General features: G+C 40.2%; 1 protein-coding gene across 5 annotated transcripts in view; it reads right to left on the reverse strand.

Moving 5' to 3' along the window:
• Nucleotides 1–19,521, reverse strand: part of LOC149198107 (uncharacterized) — a 183,460-nt gene that overhangs the window by 78,404 nt on the left and 85,535 nt on the right. For 4 of the 5 annotated variants that reach the window (XM_089406091.1, XM_089406092.1, XM_089406089.1 and 1 more), the window contains exons 3-5: nucleotides 5,770–5,936; nucleotides 5,504–5,606; nucleotides 5,290–5,406 (exon numbers count right to left, since the gene is read on the reverse strand). In XM_089406091.1, coding sequence (XP_089262217.1) covers nucleotides 5,290–5,406; nucleotides 5,504–5,606; nucleotides 5,770–5,936 — 387 coding nt within the window. The remainder of the gene's footprint in view (nucleotides 1–5,289; nucleotides 5,407–5,503; nucleotides 5,607–5,769; nucleotides 5,937–19,521) is intronic. The other variant, XM_089406093.1, reaches the window with a different exon arrangement.

Raw genomic sequence — 19,521 nt, forward strand, 5'->3', positions numbered from 1 at the left:
AGGCCTAAACTGTCAAACACACCCAAAAGGAAAGAGGTCAATAAGAGCTAGAAAATCAGATTAAAAGAGAAAGAATTCATCCTATGGATGAACGATCTTAATAGACCGCGTCTTTTCTTGGATGGAGCATCAAAGTCAAACCTGGGGAAAGCAGGTGCAGGCGGCATTCTTATTGACCAAGGCAGACATAATTCCATCGCTTTTGAGTAAGGATTGGGCGCAACCTCAAACAATAAGGCTGAGGCATATGGACTCCTTTTGGGAGAAAAAAATAAAATAAAATAAATAAATTTACAACAAAAAAAAAACTGTTATGAGAAGTTTATGAAAGTTGTAATAAAATAGTGAAATAATGAAGGTTTAGAGGTCAAACCCTAGGCCCAAGGCCTTGAAGATCACTTGCCCAAAATGCCAAATTTCCAATGATTATGCCACCTAAAAATACAAATTTTGAACCAATTTCTTTGCAAAACACACCAAGTATTCAGTCCCAAAATCAAACTTACCCACAGCGATGGAAAAGAGGGCAAATTAGGGCCAAGAGAGGCCAACGCTAAGCCTTAGAGGGCTAGCATTTAGGAAAGGAAGGCCCTAAAGGCCTAGCAGCTGGGAAGAGGCCAAATAGGCCTTCGGTTGAGGGGATGGAGGCCTAGAAGGCCTACCGCAAGCCCTTGGAGGGTTGCATCTAGGGAAGAAGAGGGGTAAGGGAAGAGAGAGAGGGTCAAGGAGGAGAAGAAGGGAGAGTGAAGGGATGACGAGGGGTTGTGAAGGAGGGCCAAGAGGGAAGCAGGGCCGAGGAGGGGAGGTCGAGGCCTTAAGGCCTCACAGCTAAGTAAGGGAGGGCAGGACGAGAGGGCTAGGCCTCACAACCAGGCCTATAAGGCCCTAAAATACCCACGGCAAGGGCTAAAAAGGAGGTCAAGGCCCTCTAAGGCTTGCGGCCAGCCTCCAAGAGGCCGAAAATGGCTGACACTGGAGATGAAGCGCTGACATTGGCTTTGGAGGAGGACGTTGGTCCCTTTAGCCCTAAAAATTTTCGGAACCCTTGCTCCAAAAACTAAATTTGCTTCAGATCTTCATATTTACTGCAAATTTTCTTCAATAGTTGGCCCTGCAAAAATTTTAGAGGCTAGATCTTACCCTCAAGGGCTTAGATCTAGCTCCAATCCAGCTTTTTCCACCTTATCTGACCTGCACAAATGAAAATAAAAATACCCAAAACCCCAATATATACAAAAATTCAAAAATAATTCAAACCCCAAAAAACCCCAGCTGCAAAACCAAGGTCAGAAAAATAAAATATTTTACAAGTGTATTATACAAATTATATTTACAAAATATACATGTAAAATGCTTGGAAAAGTTTTGAAATTTTATAAATCTTTAGTAGCAGCTAAATGTATCTCAAAAGATAAATAAATCACAACCTTAGCGAAGTTAGAACACTGTAAAAATAATTAGAGTCCAAACATAGTTGGCCTCTATCCAAAGTTCAAGAACTTGGAGTCCAAGGGCTGGAGAACCTGCAAACAATATATATTTCTGAAGAGCAAATCATTAGAACACCCAATGAATCGGATCACCTAAGATAAGCCAATAGCTTACCAATAGAATGTTTCTATCACCTACAATGAAATAACGATCAAAATATTTATAAAGCAGAATATGGGAGTGCCTGTACCCAACAAATACCACAAATCATCAGATTAGAGACACCATGAACTGCACCCCAAAGTCTTTATTATGATTATTCCAACATTCCCAGTGGGACAGTAATTTACATCAGCTTTTCAGAGTTACATAAGCCAAAAACTAGATGGCTTGAGACACAAATGACTCTCAATTTATAGATAAATCCTCCAAGTGGAAAAATAACAGCTAGTTGGCTTGATCCCCATCAAAATAATCTCAGTCGTCGAAAAATATTTGATCATCTTTTAATCTCCACCATTGAAAATATTTATTTTTGAGGAATTTTCGAATTTCTCATTTAACCCATTTTTTATTAGCTCAAAATTAATTATTTTGAGCTAATTTCCTCAAAAAATTGACTTTGACTTAACCACCAAGGCCCAAGGGTCCAATTTTTCTTGAAATTTCCAATATTCCCTTGGTGGGGGACCTCCAAAAATTAATTTCTTTGATACCCACGAATTTTTCCACTTGGAGAATTTAATTTCTCTAAGACTTTAAATTTGACTCTAATTAATTAATTTTCTGGCTTAGGATTAATTTAATTTTTGCCAGAAAAATTAATTAATTGACACTTGAGGGGATTAAATATTTTTTCCACCCTCTAATATTTTAGCCATGGTGTCTAAGTATGAGGGACCATGCACTAAAATATTTTTTACATAAGATGATTACATTTTCAACCCTCAAAGGGGGAACACCCATTCGGTATAGACCCTCAAATTACACACCCAATTCTGCGACACAACATGATCTAGTAGACCAAGTGATTTGTAATAAAATAATTTAGCCAATTAGCTTAAATTATTCCCAAATCACTTTTACATAAGACTCGACTAAAACACTAGGACTCACCTAAGACTTTGACGACAAATTCCACCCTAGCTTTGGGGTGAGGTTGGAGGGAAAAACTTTGTCGACCATCCGTGTTTAGAAACACAGATGAATCAGTGAGACGAAAAACCTCCCAATTTTGCCAAAAATAATAAACTTACCTAGGTTGTTACATACATACATGGTCTTACTAGCATCATTTACATTACAAATTTGCAGAATGGGTTTACAATGACTCAATAAACCGATGTCCTAACGATCTCGATCCTTTGAAAAAAATGGGTACATTTGCTTCCTCAGAACTTTGACAAAAAATGAGTGCACCAATGTTGAAAACTAATAAACAAATAATAACACACTCACTCATAAAATAAATATTAGACATATAGAAAAACCAGACATGGCGGAAAAGACATGAGAGACTTTCCTGTAGTCTCTCATTCTCATAAATTTCATTATTAAAATAATGTTTATGATACATATAAATACATGAGGAAGTTGTCTCAAGATAGTGCATCTATCTTGGACACTATGGTTGAGAAAATATCTCAACAACACACTAATCTAGGAGCTTAACTAGTTGGAGAGAATCTCTCAACCAACTAAGCTTAAACTGACTCCTAACCATGAGGAACAAACTCAATCTAGAAAGGTAGGATTAAATCCTAACTTTCATGATTTTAATTAATTTAATAATTTGGACTTAGAATTGTTTTTAATGTGAGAGTGAGGCTAACAACCAAGTGCCACAAGCCCACGCAAATCATACAAAAATTATTATCTTAACTTCTAGACCTCCTCTCTTGGTGCTTGAAGTTGCCGCTTGCTCCTCGAAGGGTGCTCTTCCATCTCCAAGGGTCAAATTATAAAATCTCTTTTTTGGTTTTGGCCCAACTCCTTTGGGTGTAAAACCCCCTTGGGTTCTTAACCCACAAGTGACTTTGTGGGTGCCAATTCCTCCACAACCCTGTCCCCTAGGGTTTGGAGTACCTCCCAAGCTACAAATCTCAACAATGGTACCTACGCAAAATGAATAATTAATAGTTAAATGTGAATAATATCTAGGAAAACCACTAGGAAAGTACCCCACCATGCTAGAAGGCGTGACAGTTCGGAATAAGACATGAACCAATCATGCAACGACAAAGTGAGAGTAGTGACTAGAACATCATGAGAAATGAGAGGATACTAGATCTTTCCAACAATGATCAACCATGGAAAAGCACCCGCAACAAGATGAGCGATACATGATATGTCGCTGAAGCAACCTCCACCAATGTTACAAACATGACCAATCCACTTGATATGCTGAAAAGATTGAAAAAGGAATGACAAGTTCATTGTGCCAAGCCATCCTACATGAAAGCCACCTTCCCCCTTGGTTGGCCAAGGGTCAAATAAACTATAAGAGTGGCACTAAGGATAACATGAAAACACACTTAATCTGTAGCCAGTATATGGGAAGTCCATAAGTGTCATCATGTAAGGTCTCATGAAATGGACACAGGACAACCTATACAAGGTATGGTGTAACAAGCTTGATTGACATCATCCCTCTTCTCCCCATCACTTGGTACATCATTGATATTGTCATAATTTCGAAGGAAAAAACCACTTGACAGGTTTGCTTCTTGACATTCTCTTCTAACACCACCTTAGTCCTTTCAACTAATGAGAAGTCATGCTCCAACACCACCACATCCAAGCCTCCATGGGTATCCCCACATATCCAATGATGATATGTTTGGCTCCAAACAATGATCTCCCAAAACCTTTGTGACCTCCTTCAACTCCAACAAAAAGCACATCTACATTGAACTACCTTCCTCCTGTCAATGATGCCTACAAGAGCCTAACCCTAAATAAGGGGATCTCATACACCAATTTGGTGTCTGGTTGGCTGTGACATTAAAATTAGATTATTATTATTATTCATTTATATAGATAGATAGATAAATAAATGGATATAGTCTGTTGACTTGTGGCCTAACAGCAAACTGGTGACATGTGGATTACACAGGTTCGTATTCTAGAGGGCATGCTCCCACCCTGTGTGGTGCCTTAGCAGTTATGTTCCTCCCTAGCTAAAAGGTCCGATTATGTTGGTTACCATGCATGTCCATATCCTTGTGAGCAGTGCAGTTAGTTTGTAATTAATGTAATTGAGTTAGCTTAGTACCAACACCCTTTATCTCACTAATACAAAAAAGCTTGAGATGTAATGCATTGTTCCAATTTTTTCAGTCCATTGGGCCATTTCCCTCTGTGTGCATGCAATATTTTTGAAACATAAAAATTGAGCACACAAACTGGAACTGCCAAGTGATTTATAGAATTGTATATTCCTATGTCGGCTTAACCTGACATTCTTATAGACAAAATATCTGAGAAACAGGATGAAACAAGGAAAGTAATCATTGCAACTAGAACCTTTTTTCAAAATTTATCACAAACTGAGAAGACCTGAAAAATTGCAGAGCAGAGAGAATGTATTTGATATTCTGATAATGAAAAGCGGAAAGGTACAATGTGCACAGTTTCATGGAGGGGACAACCAACCAGACAAGTTACAACTGACTTGATTTGTTTAAGATAGCATTAATGTCTCTTTATTACAAATCATTCAACGACATTATTAATTACTATCCTATGTTACCTTTATGATGATTATTAATTGTCATAAACTGTATTTACACTAACATAGAAAGGTACAATATGACCATTATAATGAAACTATACTCTAAACGTTTATTATGCACATACTTGTAATGCATGCTCAATGCTGACTGCTTCAAGTAAATCACGAGAGATAAAGTTTCTCCCAATGCCACCCACTTCAACTTCCTCCTTTGTTGGAGGGACTGAATTCAATGTAAATCCCTGCACATGAAATTTTTGGTCTATGAAATGTTGTAATAGCTTCCAAATGTACACACATAATGCTATCACATCTATGAGGTGACAAGAACAGGCTTACCACCCCATGACTATTAAATCCAAAAGCACAGCTTGGGAGCTCCCCAGCATAAGTGTATGCTGTGAATGAACCTCCACCTTGCCAACTAGCTTTTACCAAATACCTGCATTCTTAAATGAAGTGATTATCAATACTGTAATGGTGTGTTAATCTAAACTTCATAACAATAAAAGCGATCAGGAATACAAAAATTTATAAACAGTCATCAATTAAACTTAAAAAGGCATTTCCAAGCCTACAAAAAGCATCAGTATGTTGTACATTACACATGACCAAGAACTGAAACATTTGCATCTTCATTATGCACAACAAGTGCCATGGAACTATTAATTACAAGGACATCTGAGCATTCTTCAGCATTTCCCACTTCTGAGGTTGACATTTTCTTTGGTAGAAAAGGGGCTATCTCCTTTCTGAAATTTAATAGCAATACCTGCACGCATGGAGGTCACCCCATCAAAAGTGAAGCCTCAAATGAATGTGTTACATCATAAACATTTACAAACACTGTGAATAGGTCATATTATGAAAATAGTCATTTCTAGCTGAACAATTTTACAATGTTTATGTCCTTGCATCTTTCGTTATGGTAGCCTGGAGGGTTAACTCAATTGATCGAGTCCCCACTGTTAAAGCACCTTTGCTATCGAGGTCATAGGTTCAATTCTCTCAACAGCCTGGGTCAGGCTTTGTGGTTGAGACAGCAGGAAGTGATCCTTTCGGGTGGATCTACCTGGTATGTATATTCCATGGACGTAGCGATCACCAATCTCCGGGGTCCATGAACCACATAGAAATATATATATATATCTTTGGTTATGGTATTTAGTGTTATTGAAACCGGACCTGCTGGTCCAACTGGTTTGGGGATCAAACTGGTTCGGTTCAAGGTTTGGAACCAGAAATGACCAGTTCAGTACCGAACTGGCCTTTTTTTAGGAATGGGGGGATTGCAATGTTTCCATTGGATTTTGTCTTGTACGTGTTGAAAAACTAGGGCATCCTTTATTCTGATAATTACTTCTTTAGTTAAGTTAATATTTTTCTATCACAAAGTAATTACACAAAGGAGCTCAACAGTAAATACAAAATACCATGAGAATCATAAAGAGATAGCCCCACAATAACGCAAGAGTTTACCCTGGGAAAACCCAGCAATCCTTTCCTTATAAAAGGAATTCAACAAGAGAGACATCAAAGTCAAGATGGTTGACCAACATAAAAGAGTAGCTCAACCTCTCACCAGGAAACCAAGTTAGCCCTTACGAACCACAGATTTTGGCCCTCTTCCACAAGATTAGTCCACAAGAGTTCGGTCTTCTTGTGCAAAGATTCAGCCTCCTTGTTCCACAGAGATTCTGCCTTTTGGCACATAAACAAACCACAGAACACCTCGGCCCTTCCACAGAGAAATTTGGTCCTTCTGCCACAGAAATAAATCATAGAATATTCTAGACTTTGCCTCAGGTAGATATTGTTACCTACCACCAGTGGGTGACCCCATAGGAGAAATTTTCTCCTAGATTTGTCTTCAATCAGTAGCCAGCAGCCCTTGACAACAACCAATGTAGCCAATCTTGTGCCAGATGTCTCCGCTCCCTGAGCCAATCATATGTCCCCTCGCCCATCTGTCGAGATCGTATGTTTGAAGGTGGGCCATCCAATCCTAAAGGTATGGTTTTTCATTATGCAATCGAGTGCTTATCCCTATTTTTCTTTGGCACACTTGGGTATGGATTATTGGGTGACTTGGAAGAAGGAAGGGTTTTGACTGTAGTCTTTCTCCCTTACCTTAACTGGGGGACTAATCCTCAACCCTAGTCCCATGGGATCTACCCTACTAGCGTACAGCTTTAAGGTGGGCACTACCTGGGAAACCCTGATTTTGGTAGTGTAGTCCTGTTTTCCCTTTAAGCATTTTTCACTCCCCTTCGTACATTACATGCCCTGTTTCATCATGTTCCCCCTCTAGGTCCACAAGGCTCTGGTACTCCCCCTCCCCTTGTCCACATGTCTAGGTCAGGCGTGGAATAATGCCTTGGAGGTAGATGCAGCGAAAAAAAAATATAAAATCATATCATGGCCACATACAAAAGGAAATATATCACAAAATGGAAAATATGGTCGAAACAATAAAATTTAGCACATGGGCAAAAACCAAACATGAGCTCTATCTGTCATCATTATGGCCATCACCCTTGTTCCTAGGGCTCCTATGAGTGCCCCTTGCATCATTATGGAACCCATGCATGTCCCAACCCCTAGTGGGCGACGAACTACCCCACCTTAAGGGGGTAGTCGTTGTTATATCATACACGTCATGCTCTCATCCCCTGAAGCCCTGAGAAGTAAAATAAAAGAAAAATCAATAAAAGGCAAAAGGAAAATGAAGAAGGGTGGAAAAACAAAGGTCGGGGTAACTCATGTACCACGATTGCTCCCTCCTACATTCATACACCCAAATATGTGGACATCCCTCGTCATTACCACCCTTAAGCCCATGGCATTTGGCTTTGAGACCCCTGTGTTCCAATCCACCTCATCATTATCCACATGACACCTACCAATTGAAGGATGTACCTTGGACATGTCCTTCCCTTTAGGGGTTGGGAACACCTAATAGGGTTGTTTATTAACCACTCCTACCTAGGGAGGTAACACCATTACATGTTCAAAGCCCCAAATTTGGAAGGGAAACCCACTATGAAGTCTCATTTTTGCCCTTGATTAACAAGCTTATTCACTCAATTGCACTAATGAATTATTGTGTCTGAAGGTGAGGAGACGCATTGGATCTTATACAAGATTGGCAGGTGGTTTCATCATGGGTTAGGCAACTTAATTAGGGCCCAAGCCCACCAAAGGATCATATTGACACTTGTAGGGGATGCATTGAGAACCATGGATTTCCATCATGTGGCAGAGCATTATCTCATGCCATGGGCAGCCTCAGCACCTTCAGTAGCTTGTTCATTGCCCCACATTATATGTGAGATGATGCACTTGGACAAGTAGTGCCCCCAGACGGCTTTACAGTATATACAGAGTTGGCATCTAATCTGAGGCCTAGAGGATGTTTGTCTCATCCTTGAGATATGGGAGGCCAAGCACCTATCTTTCGTGCCCTCATTTGGAGCAGTCTACAGGCTTATTTTTCACCAGGAGACCCATGAGACCATTATTTGTGCCTCAAAGCCACTTTGGAGCACCACATGATGTTTTACTTGGAGATCAAGGGGCCACCCCATTGTCTATCATTCATGGAGCCCACATTCTCATTATGGCACCTTGAGGACTCAACCAGACCCTCCAACGGCCCACCTACACCATTGTTTCATCATTTTGGATGGCTTATTCTTCACTTTGTGAGCTATTTGGGTGGGCTTGTCACCAAAGACATGTTACTTTACACACTAAAATAATTTTAGGGGTATCTTAGGCTAATTCGATTAGGCTAGAGGATCAAATATATTTAGATATCTCACATTGAAAGAGATCATCATCATCACACTTGGATCTATTTCGCTTGGAGAATTTCGCACTTTTTCCTTGGATGTCTATTGAAGATCTCTTGATGCATTTCGATATTTTTGGGAGCTAAATTCATTTTCTCTTGGAGTTGCTTTCTTGACCTTGGATTGGATATATCTCTTGTTATCTTGTAATTGATTCTGTAGAAGATTTTCATGAATAATGTCTAATGTATGGAATTATTGCAACTAGCTAGTTCTTTTGTGCCCTAATTTAATGACAATCATTGTAAAGATTGTTAGGTTGTGAAATTGCACATGTTACTCATCGAATAACAAGTAGATGAATGTTCCTAGTGAATTGAAATTTGATTTTCTTCCATAAAAGTCCATAGATCTTGGGTGGGTAATTGTTGAAAAGTAGGTGCTAGGGCATCACTTTTTAGCCTCCTTGAGGAACGATTTAGCCGAATTTTGAATCACATAGACTCCATAGCCCAAGGGGAAGGTGTTGGTCTGAGAAATTTTTCAGCCCCTCCTAGATGGCTTAGCTAGGGCTGCTTGCGAATTGCATTAGAGGAGTGATCTTTCAAATCTGTCTGGATAGGTATTGTTACTCACCACCAGCGGGTGACACCCATAGGAGAATTTTTCTCCTAGATATGTCTTCAACTGGCAGCCAGCAGCCCCTTGTAGCCACCAGATAGCTCGATGAGCCACTTTTCTCTGCCCCCTAAGCCAGCCATTATGTGCCCTCGTCCAGCTGTTATAATCGTATGTTTAAAGGTGGGTCTTCCAACCCCGAAGGTATGGATTTCATTATGTAATTGGGTATTTTTGCTTGTTTGTCATGGACACTTTTGGACATGGATTAGTGGGGGGATTTGGCAAAAAGAATGGGCTTGGTTTATACTCTTGTTCCCTTGTCCCAACTTGGTGGTTAGTCGTGTATCCTATCTCGTGGAATCCCCTTTATTGGCTACTAGCTTTAGAAGTGGCACTACATGGGAAACCCCGATTCTAGTTGTATGATCCCACTTTGCAACACCATATATATCACTCCCCTCCGCTCATTATAACCCCTTTTCACATATTTCCCATCTGGGTCCACATTTGTCCATTGGATCCACAAGGAGTTAGCCTCCCCCTCCACTTGTCCACACCTTGGGTCAGGCCTAGAATGATGCCCCAGAGGTTGATGCAGCTAAAAAGAAAGTTAAAAGCATAATTTGGCCACTTACAACAGGAAATGTACCATAAAATGCAAAAGATGGTCGGGACATAAGAATTTAGCGCGTGGGAAAAAGCCAAGCATGAGCTCTACCCCTTATCATTATGGCCATCACCCTAGTTCCTAGGGCCCCTATGTGAGCCCCTTGCATGATTTAGGAACCCAGGATTGTCCCAACCTCAGTTGGGCGATGAACTGCCCAACTTTAAGGTGGTATTCACAGTTATATCATACGCATCATGCTCTTATTCCCTGGAGCCCGAGCAATTAAAAGAAAGAAAAATCAATAAAAGGCAAAAGGCATATGAAGAAGGGTGGAAAAACAAAGGTCAAGGTAACTCATGTACCATGATTGCTCCCTCCTACATTTATACACCCATGTGTGGGCTTCCCTCATTATAGCTACCCTTGTACCATGCCATGTGGCTTGGATCCTCCCCTAATACCCCACTCTGTTCCACCATTATTTCACATAACACCTGTCATTTGACAAATGGACCATGGACCTGTCACTCCCTTAGAGGTTGAGACCACCTAATAGGATCCTTTATTAACCTCCTTCTTGAGCTTGGGGACACTTGTACATTCTAAAGCCCATTTGGAAGGGCATGCCACTATGAAGTGTCCACTTTTGCCCCTGATTTGCAAGCTTATTTACTCAATTGCTCTAATGAATTGTTGTATTGGAAGGTGAGGAGACGCATTGGATCTTATACAAGATTGCAAGTGGGTCTTCATCTTGGGCTTGGCCTCCCTATACAGGATCCAAGCCCTCCAGAGGGTCATGATGGCACTTGTAGGGTGAGCATTGAGAGCCATGGGCCTCCACCACAGCAAAGCAGTGATTAGCCACACCATGAGATTCTTCGGCACCACATATTACTTGCTCATGCCCTACCTATACAAAGATAATGATGCACTTGGAGCACGTTGCCCAGTCGGCCAAATATTTGCATCATACACTTGGTAGTTGATCCAGAGCCTAGATGGGTTTTTGTCTCACCCGAGGAGACATGGGAGGGCTTGTATCATCATTTTAGCCCTTATTGACGAAGCACGGACATGTTCAATCCAGTTGGAGACCCACAAGACCATTCATAGTGCCCCACTGCCACTTGGAAGCACCATTGATGTTTAGCTTGGAAACTGTTAGCATCAGGTTTGCATCTTTCTCTAAAAGGTCCAAAGGCTATATTTATAAAGTTCATTATGCAAATTCATGGTTATTAAAAGGGCCTATAAAGTTTTTGTGTAAATTGCTATATAAGCCTAGGGGCATGTCAAATCAAGTCATTTCACCTAACCCTAAGCTTTCCCTAAGTTTTTTGCAGCAAAATTAGCCTATTGCAAGCCTACAGCTAGTGCTACAAAATATTTTCGTAGCGCTCACCGAAAAAATTAAAAGTTAGGTTTTCGAGTTGCCAAACCTATCATTTCAACTTCCTATGTGACTTTTCACAAAGACTTATCCATTTTCATCCATGATTTGACAGCTAGTTGCATTTTGAAGCCCAAGAACAAGTTTAAAATCAAACCCTAAAATACCCAGTTTACCCTAAAACGGTAATTTCCAACAAACCCATAAATTTGTTTACAATGTGCAGGAAGGTTCTAGAGCGGTTTGCAGCGTCCAGCCAAGGTGATTCAAGGTTGTAGAGGCATTTTCAGCGTCAAAAACATTTGCAATATGGGTCGATCAGGTCATGTGAAGCGTTTTGAGCCTTGATGGAATGTACTTTGAAGTTTATCCAGAAATGTTGGCTCTGTTCTGAAATGCAGGCTGGGAATCAGTATTCCAACGCTTCAATGGACACAACCTGAGTTGGTGTCATGACTTCATATACTCTTTTGATGGAAGTACAACATGAATTAGAACCCTACAGTTTCCAGTCATCGAGGAATCCATTGCAGAGGCCACGAGTTTGCCTACTGAGGGTGAAAGGTGGTTTAAAAAGCAGAGATTACAGAATGTGGACTTGAACTTTTTCTTGAAGGAAGATTGTCAGAACCAAGACTGGAACATAGGAGTCCTCCAGAACATGTTGAAGCCTGAATGGTCTAACGCTCTCAGGACTATGCATCTCTTCTTCACCTATGAAGGCAGGTACTCTAAGGCTTATTTGTATCACATGAGGTTTTTATGTCATTTAGCAGGTTTTAGTAAGATGAATTTGCCCTATTTTCTTCATCAAAGTTTGTTGAAGATGTCTACCAAAGCTAGAACCAGACCTGAGTTGCAACCTCATGATATTTGTCATCACGGCCTAATAAAAATACTATATACTCATGAGCTGAACAAGCAAGTAGAACAATTGAGACAGAGAAACATAAGACAACCTGCACCTAAAAGACCAAGGAGAGGCCAAACTAAAGTTTTTGTCCAAACCCTAGCTCAGGAAACAAAGGGAGAGCCTAGCCATATCCCTGTTGAAGAACATGTTGAAAACCCTGTAAAAGAACCAGAGGTTAGGGTCTATGAGAGGAGAACAAGAAGACAGCAAAAGCAAATGCTAGAAGAAGAGGCAAAACAAAAAACAACAAAAAGTGAAAAAGGCAAACAAAAAATGGAAACAGGGGATGAAGAAGTAGAAACAGAGCCTAGGGTTTACTGCAGAAAACCTCACACTTGCCCTACAAACAAACTAATACTGGGTTTAAAGGCAAAAATCAACCCTAAGCTGAAGGAGACAGTGATTCTTGATGAAGATGAAGAGATTGTGCAAGTTTCAAAGAGTAAAAAGAAGGCCACCAAACAAAGGAAAACAGAGTATGCAGATAGAAAAGGGAAAGAAACCCTAAAGGCTAGCAAAAACATACAGAAAGCTACCAGAAGGATGACAAGAAGCCAAAACAAGTTAGACCTCCTTGCTCAGGCTACAGAAGCTATGGAGGAATGATATGTTACCTCATTGGCAGAGAAATATACAAAACCCTAATTTTGTTGAACAAACCCTAATTATACCTCAACATTTTGACCTACTCCATTTTAATCTTTTTGATAGTCAATTTATTTTCGATATGTTATGGTAATATGTCAAAGGGTTTTTGTGGTTGAGGAAGTGCAGAGAATACGAGTCAACATAAGGAAAAAGAGCCTTAAAAGAAGCAAGCAATTACACAAGGCAGTTGCACAATTTCAGTAGAGTTTATAGGTTCATGTACCAGTTTTGCTACCAAGAGGGAATATGAGTTGCAGTTCCAGATATCAAGCCTACAAGGGAGTGAACAATTCCAGATCCTACAATACAGCTATGACTCGTCCTTGTTCCAAAAGAATAGCAGGAGATACGTGCAGCAGTTTCACAAGATACTTTGACCAATGTTATGTGCCAAATAGAGATCCGAATAGCTAAAAGGATAGGATTTTGATTATGTTTTGTTAATTAAACTCTCAGATATTGTAAATATTTTGCAGTTATTGCTACCAGACTTTATGGATCTTATCTTATATGTATTTTCCCTATATATTACATGAGAAATGAGGAAAAAAGGTTGGATTTTGATGAAAATATAGTTTATTGTTTGTGTGTTTTGAAAGCTTTATTAATTTACAGTTTGCCAAGATCAGAAGATTTTGATCAGTGACACAAAGATTCATGTGATGGTATCTCTTAGTCTGTATTTTCTACATGTTTTAGTGTTTCTCTCTCTGTAATATCATTTGAATGTAATGTCTTCTGATATTTGAATGAGAATAAATGTTACAGAATTCATCCTGGTTTTTGATGCTTTGTCTCATAGATTCAAATATTTGCACTCCTATCTTCTAAAGCTACTTTAGGATTCATTTCATATGCCCTACTATAGTGGATTGTTTTTCTATTTTCCTCTTTCAACTACAACGATGACTTGAAATGTCTAGGATGTGCCATCTACCTTGCCTTTGTCAATCCTTGATCATATAGCCAGTATCTTGGTAAGTTGCCTTAAACCCTAGCTTGTTGACTCCATTGCCCAATGGACTATCTCCCTCATGCCCAAACAAACTGTAGGAATTTACAGGGTAAGTTCCACAGAAGAATACCAAAAGGACACCGCTCACAACCAGATCTCAAATCAATACACCAGTATTTTTGACGTGGTTAAAACCCTCAGAGTGCAAGGAGGGAAACAGTCCACGGCCTGTCCCAACGTGGGTACAGACAATTTATTAATCAAAGAATGAAAATTTACATAAGCTTCTCTCATGCACGGATTACCCGAACAATGACCCTCCATGCGCTTTAAATAGAACTCATGGACCAATCGGGTGTCAAGCCACGGATCAAGTGTCGGTAATACCGAGGTGAGAGTGAACCGTCGGATCACTACATATCGTGACCGTCGGATTGTAAGTTACAAAATGTACAACGGTAAAGAAACACACTTTACCTAACTCTAACCTAACTCTATACTAGACCAAGTTGAACTTAACTATATCCTATGTGTCGGAATATCCTAACATCCCCCCTTAAGAACAACTTGGGATAGGATTGAAGGATTTACAAATATGACACAATAGGAGAAGGAAGGAGGCACTAGAGCCTATCCCCCCTTAGTGACAACTTCCTGAACTCCAAGCATATATCGAAGTTTAGTGAACTTCGCCTCTGTGAGAGCCTTTGTGAAGATGTCTGCAACCTGATCATCCGTTGGACAATATTGCACTTCAAGAACATGGTCAAGAATGAGCTTTCTGATGAAGTGCATGTGTAGTTCAATGTGTTTGCTGCGCTGATGCTGGACTGGATCTTTGCATAGCTGAATGGCACTTTGATTATCACACCAAAGTGTGGTTGGATGCTGCTGCTCAAAGCCAAACTCTGATAGGATCTGACGAAGCCACAAGGCTTCCTTACTAGCTTCCACGGCACCACGATACTCTGCTTCTGCTGACGAAAGAGAAATGGCAGCCTGTTTCTTACAAGCCCATGTAATAGGTCCTGAACCAAGAGTGAAGACATAACCGGCAGTAGACTTCCGATCATCAAGGTCACCAGCCCAATCAGAATCAGTGAAACCAACTAACAGAGGAGCTGCTTTGGCACTGTAATGAATCCCAAACTGTATTGTACCTCGAACATAACGAAGTATTCTTTTAGCTGCTTTCCAATGACTTTCACGGGGGTTTTGCATAAAACGAGCAACAAGGCCAACAACAAAGGAAAGATCAGGACGAGTATGGGTTAAATACAAGAGTTTTCCGACAAGTTGACGGTATAAGGTAGCATCAACTTCAGGAGAAGTACAAGAGACTGAAAGTTTGACTCCAGACTGAAAGGGAGAAGGGGCTGGCTTACAGTCTTCCATGTGAAAATGACGAAGAATATCACAAGCATACTTGGACTGGGAAAGGAAAATACCCTCTTGGGATTGCAAGACTTGAAGACCGAGAAAATAGTGTAAGTGTCCTAAGTCTGTCATTTCAAATTTCTTTTTAAGGCTGGACTTCACATGGTTTATAAGGTTGGGATCACTACCAGTAAGAATAAGATCATCAACATAAAGAACAAGGATGATGAGAGAGTTGCCCACTTTCTTGGTGTAGACAGTATTGTCAGAATGACACCTAGAAAAGCCAGATTCTAAAAGAAAGCTATCCATTTTGGCATACCAAGCTCGAGGAGCTTGCTTGAGGCCATAAAGGGATTTCTTAAGTCGACAAACGAGGCTGGAGTCTGTTTGTATGAAGCCAATGGGTTGTTCCATATAGATTTCTTCCTGCAAGTCCCCATGCAAGAAGGCAGATTTAACATCCATTTGATGGACTTCCCATTTTAAAGAGGCAGCAAGGGAAAGAACAAGGCGGATAGAGTTCATTTTGGCAACTGGAGAGAAGGTTTCAGTGTAGTCAATGCCTTCAACCTGTGAAAAGCCCTTAGCAACTAGACGAGCTTTATGTTTATCAACTTTCCCATCTGGTCCATACTTGGTTCTGTAAACCCATTTGCATCTAACAAGTTTGCGTCCCTTTGGTAGAGGAACAAGATCCCATGTATCATTTGTCATCAATGAATGATATTCTTCATTCATAGCTGTTTCCCAATGTGGATGGCCTGAAGCTTCTGCAAAAGTGTCAGGATCATGATTCACTGGAGCTTGAGCCAGTAAAGAAGAGGCTCTTTCAAACTGAGAACGTGTACGTCGCTGATCTGTAGGATCACCGGCAAGATCACCTGCTGCATCCCGAGTAGCACGGACCCATCTTGGAAGTTGAGGATCCTGAGAAGGTGGGGAAGGATTATCATCCTCGCTTTCATCATCAGAAGAAGAAATGTTTTCAAAGATAGAAGAGATGGGAAGAGGTGGCACATCCGCCGGACTAGGCTCGCAGGCCGATTTATTTTCATCAAATTTTACATCTCTTCTAATGATAACATTTTTGGACTTAAATGGAATAAGTCTATAGCCTTTTACATCTTCAGAATATCCAACAAAAGTACATTTCTCACTCTTAGGTTCTAAGGCTTTATGCTTTTCATCTGGAATATGGGCCCATGCTTCACTTCCAAACACACGAAAGTGACTTACATCTGGTTTAATGGAACTCCAAGCTTCTTCTGGAGTGATATTCTCTAGAACCTTAGTAGGAGTGCGATTGATTATATAATTTGCACAATTAATTGCTTCGGCCCAAAAACTAAGACTGAGTCCTTTAGATTGCAGCATACAATTAGCCATTTCCTTTAAAGTGCGATTTTTCCTTTCAGCTACACCATTTTGTTGTGGAGTGTATGGAACAGTATGTTGCATTTGAATTCCATTTTCGGTGCAAAAGTTGATGAATGCATTTTTAACATATTCTCCACCATTATCAGTTCTTAGCTTAAGAATTTGATGTCCAGATTGTTTTTCAACGAATGCTTTGAAGGCCAAAAAGGTGGTAAATACTTCGCTCTTGAGTTTTAAGAAGTATACCCAAGTGCGTCTAGAGAAATCATCAATGAAAGTTAAGAAGTACTTGCAGCCAGAGAATGAAGCAACAGGAAGAGGACCACATAAATCACTGTGCACAAGCTGTAAAGGGGCTGAGGCGTGCCAAGAGGCACGTTTGTCAAAACTGTCCCGATGATGTTTTCCGAGTACACATCCGGAACAAACACCATCTTTGCAAGATACCATAGGAAGACCTGTCACCATGTTTTCTTTACATAGATGCTGAAGGGAGCGATAGTTTAAGTGACCATACCGCTCATGCCAAAGTTTGCTCACTTCATCATTATGAGCAACAAATACTGAGGGAAGATGGGATGACCCAAAGTTGTGAAACTTATACAACCTTTTGGAATCATCAGCAAGACCAGTAGCTAGAATCTGTTTAGGATCTTTTAGATCCTTGATTACAACATCATGAGGTGAAAATTCAACAATTTTACCTTCACCTGAATGAGTTATCTGATAGACAGATAGAAGGTTGCAGGATAAGTTTGGAACACATAATACATCATTGAACTGACCATTGTCTAGATGAACAGTTCCAGTCCCTACAACATTAAGAGATCTATCATCACCAACATATATATTTTTGGTGTTACAATCATTTAAAGAAGAAAACATGGCTTGGTTTTTGGCCATGTGACAAGAGGCTCCAGAATCAATGAGCCACTCATGAGAATGAGAAGAAGAAGAAGATACATTTAATGCATAACCAGACTGAGATGATTGACGATGACATGCAGAAAATGCCGTTCCGGAAGTTGAAGTTGAAGTAGGCTCCAGATGGATGTTATGTTTCTTCATTGCGGCTTCCAAGGCTTCCATCTTCTTAAAGCATTTAGATTCTAAGTGGCCATCTCGATTACAAAAGTTACAATGTCTTTCAGTCTTCTTCCATTTGTTTTTATTGGGCTTATCATATTGCTGAAATGATCTTTCATCTTGAGGCTGAGTTGGTTTAGGACCATTCCTTTGAGGATAAGACTTCTTAGGATTCTTTGAATTTGGATACTGCTGGGCGGCTAACGCTTTTGTGGAAGAGTTTCCAAGATTAAGAAGACCAAGGTGTAAGAGTTTTTCTTGTTCTCTTATTAAGGAATCACAAAAGGAGTCAAAGGAAGGGGGCTTGTAGTCTTTGCCTTGACAAATGAAAGCTTCCCTGGTAGAATGGAAAGTGGAAACAAATACAGAGTAGGCTGGCCCTAACTTAGTAAGGATGGAATAAATAAGGTTACCATCATCTTTCTTAACTTTAACACCTTCCAAGAGATATCTAAGGTTCTTGAATTTTGACAAGAAATCTTCAATGCAAGAAAAATTATTAGGATCCAAAGTAAGCAGCTCATTTTCAAGTTGATGGGATCTAATTTCATTTTTAATCCCAAAAACTTTAGCAAGTTTTTCTAATGCTTCATGAGGAGTTTCAATTTCTGCAATGTGGAATCTAAGATCAGGAGAAACAGACATTCCTATCAAGCCACGTGCTTGATCTTGTCGATTTTCCCATTTTTCGGCCTTGTCTTCATCTTTGGTTTCTTCTCTTGGTCTGTGGCTATTCTGAAGAGACCTTTACTTCTAAGTAAATCTCCCATGTAGGCGACCCATTGGAAGTAGTTAGTGCTGTCAAGAATGACTTGGCATGGACTTTCCATTTTTGAAAAACAACTGAAGCTGAAGATGCTGAAAGTAAGTGGTCCAATGGATAGATCTCGAAAAAATAGGCGGTTTTAAAAAAAACGGCTCTGAAAAAGGCTTCCGGATGAAGAAGTTATGGCTTTTTGAAAAAAAATTGTTGACGTTGCCGGCAAAGTGCGCGAATGTGCGGGAATGAAAAAATCCGCCCCCACAAAATGGAGACTTGAACCCAAGACCTCTACTCTCTTAAAAGGTCTTTGAACCAATTGATCTATACAAAAGATTTGAGAGAGAGAGAGAGAGAGAGAGAGAGAGAGAGAGAGAGAGAGAGGGGGGGGGGGGGGGGGGGGGGCCTCGATTTGCGTGCTTGCCTTGGGAAGACTCTTTTCCCCTACAAAACACAAAACACAAAACCCAACACGAATATCCAAAGAAAAACGAACCTTACGGCTCGAAGTTAGCTTTAGCCAAAAAACTAGAAATTTTAAAAAAAAATCTCAAAGTTAGCTTTTAGCCGAAAAACTAAATATTTTCCTCAATGTTTCTGATTTTCCGAGATCACACTAAGGTGCAGGGAAAAGAGCATACGCATGAGAAAAATCCTTTCTTTCTGTTTCTGATTTGCCCAGATCGCACAGAGTCGCAGGGCAAAGAGCATACGCAGAAATGAAAGGTATAGATCCGGGAAAAAAAAGGCTAAATAAACCGAAACCGAAATAAGCAGAGAGAAAATGACAGTAAACTGCAAAAAAAACACTGTATACCTC

The sequence above is a fragment of the Pinus tabuliformis genome, chromosome 2_2 (assembly GCF_031772625.1).
Source record: "Pinus tabuliformis cultivar Carrire ecotype Pingquan chromosome 2_2, CPIR1, whole genome shotgun sequence".
Classification (NCBI taxonomy): Eukaryota; Viridiplantae; Streptophyta; class Pinopsida; order Pinales; family Pinaceae; genus Pinus; species Pinus tabuliformis.